Source organism: Porites lutea, chromosome 9, assembly GCF_958299795.1.
Source record: "Porites lutea chromosome 9, jaPorLute2.1, whole genome shotgun sequence".
NCBI lineage: Eukaryota > Metazoa > Cnidaria > Anthozoa > Scleractinia > Poritidae > Porites > Porites lutea.
Genome location: NC_133209.1, coordinates 26,826,294 through 26,833,444, shown reverse-complemented (window position 1 = coordinate 26,833,444; position 7,151 = coordinate 26,826,294). Strand labels below are relative to the sequence as shown.

At 40.4% G+C, this 7,151-nt stretch overlaps 1 protein-coding gene across 2 annotated transcripts in view; it reads left to right on the top strand.

Moving 5' to 3' along the window:
- Positions 1–5,097, top strand: part of LOC140947453 (la-related protein 1B-like) — a 55,795-nt gene extending 50,698 nt beyond the window's left edge. Inside the window, exons 21-23 of one of the 2 annotated variants that reach the window (XM_073396557.1) lie at positions 621–670; positions 1,053–1,133; positions 1,774–5,097. In XM_073396557.1, the coding sequence (XP_073252658.1) occupies positions 621–670; positions 1,053–1,133; positions 1,774–2,463 (821 nt within the window). In that variant the 3' untranslated portion in view covers positions 2,464–5,097. The remainder of the gene's footprint in view (positions 1–620; positions 671–1,052; positions 1,134–1,773) is intronic. The other variant, XM_073396558.1, reaches the window with a different exon arrangement.
- Positions 5,098–7,151: the final 2,054 nt, after the last annotated feature.

Below are 7,151 nucleotides of genomic sequence, written 5' to 3'. Positions count from 1 at the left end.
CCTGCACCTGTTAATTTTAATGGTAGTTCCATAAATTAACATTCAGTGAGTGGAGCCGCACAGTCCAATACAAAGAGTGATGAGCGAGCAAAGATAAACACGTAATCAACATTTGTGCTCTTGTCGTACAAAAGGGCGATTATCAGGGGCACCCAACGGTAATTTTCGGGAAAATATCTGTTCGGAAGACGATTTGAAAACTAGAATTTTCGGAACATTTGTTGCAAAATTTCTTGCTTGCCTGCCTCTCCTAGGATTTTCAAACATCTACAAAATGGTACAATTACCCATTTTAAACGGATATTTACCCTAAAAAAAGGCCACCTAGAATTTTCGGGAGCCTTTTCCTGGCTGAAATTTTCGAAAAGGTAAGTTTTGATCCCTATAATTTTCGGATCACTAGACTTTCAGCTAGGAAATACGAACAGATGAAAACTTTTTAGGGGATAAAAATATGCCTATATCTACCGTTTAAATACTAAAATACGTTCAACAATGCTATGTTTAAGTGGTTTTGAACTGTATCCTCGTTGGGTGCCCCTGACCAACTAACTTGACCAGATGTTATTATGGTTTAATAAATTATTCATTATTGTATTTTGTTGCTGTTTGTTTCTCAGGTAATCTTTATGGTCTGGAGAAATTCTGGGCATTCCTCAAATATTACAAAGTAAGTGATTTCTATAGTTTGTTTGTCATAAGTGCGTGTTTACGTTGAAACCCTGCATTAAAATACTAAGCTATGGTGTAGTTCTTGTTGAGCTTGATCAATGCTTAACAATGCTTTGAAAGTCGCCTGTAGGTTTGGTGGAGCTTTCAATGTTACTCCAAGACTGTGAAATAAGATCCCTGAAACCTTTTTTACGAACTTCATTTGAAACAATGAAGTATTAAAAAATTGGTTTCAGTGTAATCATCGTGATGTATATGTCGTCCCATTCATCCCAAAAAACGCGGCGATGGGAAGAAAATGATGGGGTTAATAGATGTTTGTTTGTCTTAAAACTTAAAATTTAATTTTGTTTGTTTATGTGTTTGTTTGTTTGTTTTAGGGGAAAACAAGGTTTGAAGTTGAACCAGACCTCAAGAAGCGGCTTGCTAAGTACAAGACGATTGATGACTTCAGGAATGATGTAAGTGCACAAAATATGAAAATCTTTGATCTTTTATTCAACAATGTTGCGTCCGTTTGCACGGGAATTCAGGGGAATTTGCTCCTTTGTCTTACATAAATTATGCATTCATAGAGCAATTTTCGTATGACCTTGAAATGAAAACGTGCGAACAAAACAGAAACAAGAAACGAACGGAAATAGAGCGATTTGATTGGTTTATCGAACGGATACAAACGCGCGCGGCTTTTGGTTGGTTTAGCGAACGCTCGGGTGAAAAAACTTCATGCCCGAGAACTTTCTAGAAATCAACTGATACTTCGCTTTGACGTCATACTGCAACACGATTGGCCAATCGAACAATGCCCTCTCCATATTAGGGTTTTCTTTGGCGGGAAAACGAAGACTCCATGTTTTGATCTTTTTATCCATTGGCTGATAAAACAAATAACGAAGACTTACAGCAGCCATTTTTCAAGGTCGTACGAAAATCGCTCTACTGCACGTGAAAAAGACGAAATTTGAACGAAAAAGCTCTCTGGAGTATTATCACATGACCTACATTGGGAAAACAAAACATACAAGCAGACATAGCTAAAGAGGTTTATTATTAGAGTTCAGAATGATAAAGCAACTGTGATTGTCTTTATTTTTGTCGTAGCCAATGAATCAGTTTCCTGTCGACCCGCACAGTAACAAACCACGATCCAGACACAGCTCACACAGCGACAAACACGACCGTCATCCTCATGAGAAGGACGAACAAAAAGAAACTAAACCAGAGCATACTCAGGGGAAGGGTGAACAGAAAGAAAGCATCCAAGATAACCAGGCTGCAGCCAAGGATGATAGAAAGACAGGAAAAAGTGAACACCCAACTCCCGGCACAACAGCTGGCAAGGATGAACAGAAGGAAGCTAAACATGACCATCCTCAGAACAAGGAGGAACAGAAAGGAACCAGACATTATAAAGGCAAGGAGGATCACAAGGGAACTAAGCATGAGTATCATTCTAAAGGCAAACACGAGGAGCACAAGGCAAACAAGACCGATAAGAAGAGTTACAAGAGTGGTGAAAGCAGTAATGCAAGGAAAAAGAGCTCAGAACATAAGGAGGAAAAGGTTAGTACTGTAGCGGCAAAGGACAAAACTGTCGCTACAAGTGGGAAACAAAGCAAAACTAAACCAGCTGCAGAATCCACTTCTGACAAAGACATTTTGAATCAAGCTGCTTCCGTCACTGCTTCTTCTGTGTCCTTATCCCAGGAAAAAACAGAAGTCGACACTGGCTCAAGAGACAAACGGGATGCCCCTGAGGTTGCATCAGTTTCTGAAAAATCTAACACGTAAGAATTGGCAGCCGTCATGTGACGGTAACAGAACATTGGATTTTAGATACGATCAAAAACAAAAAATTTATAATTGAAGAAAACCACCAAAAAAAATTTAAAAGATATCCAGCAGAACGTCAATGAAAAACCCTTTGCTGTCTTTTGAAAGTGGCATTGCATCTGGAAGGATAAAAAAACTTCTGCTGCCAACCTTGGCAAAACATTGTAATGCACTTGGAACGTCTCCAGCACTGTCTGTCTTCGGTCCACACCTCTGTAGAGTGTGATGGTAGTCTTGATCGCAGAACTGCGCTGTCAAAGCTTTGCAGTTATTCCACTAAGGATGCTCGTATAATTTGATCCAGAATACATCAGTATGACAAAAAAACAAAACAAAAACTCAACCGCAACGGTATATTTAACTGAAATTTGCACTGAAGGGTATTTCTAATATTGGTATCATCTATCATCAATCATCGCATTCCGCTTCACTTTTGTATTCATTGGTTATCAGCCGCTGTCATGGAGTGGCATCTAGGATCTGTTACCTTCAAAACGAGTTCAAATCATTTTGCCCGTCAAGTCTTGTTAGGCGTTCATCACTGGACGTCTCAGTTCACTAGACCACAAATGTCGTGATTATTCCAGAAAGAATGGCCAGATGATGAGACTGAGGGAACACTTTAATGCTTATACCTTGAGTTGCATCAGTGGAAACGATATTCATACAGGACTTTCCTCAGTGTGCTCGTAAAGCTAGGATGGTATTAACTATTTTTATCAATAATATGGCGAGTTGATTTTACAGCATTATTTTTTTTGAGTTGGCCTCAGAGAGATTTATTGAAATTATATGGTGTGAAATTACACGTAATATCAATATTAGTCACTATGATGTTTTACTTCAACATAACGAAATCTTACAGGATATTTTAGTAATTCATGCTGATGTTGCCATAGTGATGGTTGCTGGGTAACATCCAAGACTGACAAATAATCCAAAGATTGCCCGAGCAAGATCTGGGTTTCATAGCAAGAATTTTGTGTGTTGAGACTATTAGAGACCTGTAGATTCAAGGGCGAGGACGACTACGAGTACGAGGTTTGACTTTAAAGTTTTTTCGCGTATTCTCAAAATTTAAACTCCCCGGAAAGCTTCATTTTACCATTTTCACTGGAAAAGTTAGCACTGTTACCTTTAGTGAAGGAGGTTACACCCTCTCCCGATCGCCAAGTGATAAAACTTCTAACATTTGATAACTTGCTTTCGCCACTTGACATTCTCGCCAAGACTCGTAGTAGAGTAATGATGGCTGCCACATTTTCCCGCAAACTGGTGCTGGTTCACGGGTGAGCAGTACTCAGTATTGAGAAAATCTCGTACTCTTAGTCGTACTCGTCTCAGAATCTAAAGCTCTCTATTTGCAATCGAAGGCTGTTTTATTGTGATTGTAGTCACAAAATGGTACCCTATTTATGTATTTGAGCAGTTGCTCTTGATCTAGGTGTACATAAAGATTGGTAACTTATACCTTAATGAAATCTCTTCCACAAAAATTAGGGAGCTTAAGCAATCACTCTGCACCCTGTCAGCAGAGCTTTTCTTTTAGCGGAAGCGGCCAAGACTCTACATGAATCGAGTAAGATCTTTGTTGAGCATGCGCTGCGTGTTGCTAGGCGACATGTTCGAACCCAGGCCTAATCTCCTTGCGCTTGGTATATCGGGCTGCGTTGGGCTCAGTTATGTGCTTCCTTAAGGTGATCGAGGAGGAATAAAGGTGATGTTACACGAGAGGATTCGCAGCAACGATGTTTAGCGCAAAACAGCATTGCAACATTGTTGCGACATTGTTTCGAATAGTTACAACGTTGTTCTAACATTGCAACGCTGTGTTGCGCTAAAACTCGTTGTTGTGAATCGTTTCGTGTAACATCACCTTTACTCCTCCTCTAGCAAGAAGAAGTCAAAAAGAGGCTCTGGTGGCCGGGTGTCACGACGGCGACGGTAGTAAAACCGTCACTAGAACATGAGTTTGTACCTAATCGCGTTTGTTTGACCTCCCTTAGTTTGTAATTAATGTGCGCCAATCAGTTTCCTGGAGGTAAATTCCTAAGGACTGTATCCAAGTTTAAAGGGAGAAAATAATAATCTGCGTTGTGTCTTCATGTCCTCCATAAAACGTCGCATTAGGAAGTTTCACGTCGTCGCCTTTGAGTGTGATGTGTTACTTATGATTTATTGAAGTTCTCGTTGCCGCCTTTGTCCTGGTTTCTTACGCTCCTTACTAATTGACATTCAAGAACAAAATATCCGAGCTTTGGTGGCTCGCAGTTTATATATATATATATTAATGTTATCAAACTTTGGGAGTACCGTAATATTTGTATAATAGGGTGAACCATTATAAGTTGTATTTTAGGTGTGTCAACCCCCTGACCTCCACAAATGCACCGTGGGTTTTGGCTCGATAACCAGCCGCTGTTCGACAAATGCGTCCGCAGTCCTTTTCTTCAAGACAATCGTTGACCAGCCATCGAAACGGTGCAACCCTGCCTTGGCGTACAGTACTGAGTATTGCATAAATGTGGCTATAGATAACAAAGTTAAATATGGGTTGCTAATCAAGAGTATTAAACATGTAAGATTATTGAAGGACAGTTGAATTAGAAATAGTTAATGAAAAAATGTATGGTTGGGAGAGTTATTGCCATTTTTCAAAAATGCCTTGTTTTCATCCAGTCCACCAGTGTTGTTACGAAACACGTCGGTGAAAAGAACCTCTTTTGAGGGTCTCCAAAATGCTTTGAAGCTCGGGATTCGGGATTTTAAAGAAAATTCGGGGCGAGATGGAGATTGAAATTATGCGCGGGAGGTGGGATACCTAAAATAACCCTCGGGATTACGGGATTGAAGAACCCTATTGGGGACACTCTCTTGTGACTAGTTGTGCGCTTTCCGCGTGGAAGTTAGCAGAACATCTTGTAAGTTTTTCAATGGAAAGTGGACAAATCATCTGATGCTCATCTTGGAATACTTGGAAGGATCTACCGAACCCGGAACCGTCGCTGTCGTTTCGTTTTCAAGTGGACGGTATAATAGATTCAGATAGTTATAAAAAAATAATTAACGAGGATATTTTGGAAAATGGTGGTATGCTCTCTCGGCAGTTGTAAGGGTGCGCTCAGGCACAAATGGTTACCAAATATGCAGTCATCTCTTGGGGTGTCATTTACACATTTAGCTCGTTCGTTTAATTCACTGGTCTTCATTTTAAGGGTACCATTGTGTATTAGTAGTAGTTGTACAAAGTTAATGAACCAAAAAAAAAATCAAATAAATTATTTTAAAACAACAAATAATAGCCTCTTAAATACAGTTAGCTAAGGTTTGTAAGAGGGTAAATCACCAAATCGTTGAATCGTTTTTGCCCGTTTAAAGTTTTCATTTGTTTACTCAATGGTTAAACTTACTACAAGTCGACCTCATAAGTTCTTAGAGGTGCGTTAAGCGAGCTTTACAATAAAGGACTTTTACAGGAGCCTATGACGATGATGATGGACTCCTGACGTTTACAAACTCAAGCAAGAGTCCTCTTTTCTCGTGGTCCCTTGGAACTCTCTCATACGTTCCGCTGCGCAAAGTGATTGCAGGCGCAAAAACCTAAAGATTCTTACCAAACATTTTGCGCCCGCACTCACTCTCGCCATGCCATGCCCCTTTGAGCTTCTGAGGATAGATCCCTTGAAAGGTCATGGAATTGTATGTGCTAACTGAATCGTTTATCTGCGAGAAAACTCCGAGCCATAATAGGAAAATGAATAGGAGCCTTGGGGAAGGAACGAAACTTACCTCGCACACTCCGCCGCTCATGTTTGGATGTTTCTTGCAGTTGCCACGAAACTATTGTTGGTTTGCATGGTTGTGCTTGTGGTGCGGGTATAGTTCAGTGTTTTTTTCAATCTTTTGAATTACCTCATTGGGTCATTGCAACTTCCGTAACACCAGGAAACATATTTCTTTGCTTTTTTTTCACCTTACACTCTCGCTTCTCCCGCTTGGCTAACAGAAAATCTCGGATTCAGTAAGGTCGAATGCCTTATTTAACCTCACAGAAGACCAGTTCACTCGCGACATTGTTTAAGCAGTTGCAGCTAAATAGCTCTTTCTAAACGGAAAAGGTTTTTCCTAACCGAGGGTACATATACGAGTTATATATTTGTACTTTTCAAGGATTTTTAACAGGAGAATCAACATTAGACCTGGGGAGACTTTAAGCAGAAGCTGCAAAGATGCTTCATGGAAACACGCAACGCCTTCTCAGTTAATAAACCAACAGCGTTCATTTTTCGATGGAAGCTATTCACCAGCAGCACCATTCTAAACCTCTTATTGCATCTGCACTACCTATTGTTTTCAGAGATAGCGGCATTGTTATGTCACTAGCCCTATCGTTTTCCCAGCCAATCACAGACCTTGTTTGGAGTCGGTGCAGGTCGACCCGACGGAAGGTAATTTCTAACTGGGCGTGCCCTATAAGCAGCCTCGTAGTAAGATTTTTCGTGGCTAGCTGATGGGTCTGTGTAGTACAATTGAAACAAGAGGAAAGCTAATAGAGTCCTTAAGATCGAGGATTTTGGGAAGTTCCCGCAAACCGCAAACGTCAAGAAATCACGTGACTAGTGCTTTGCCGTCAGATTTGCGGTTTG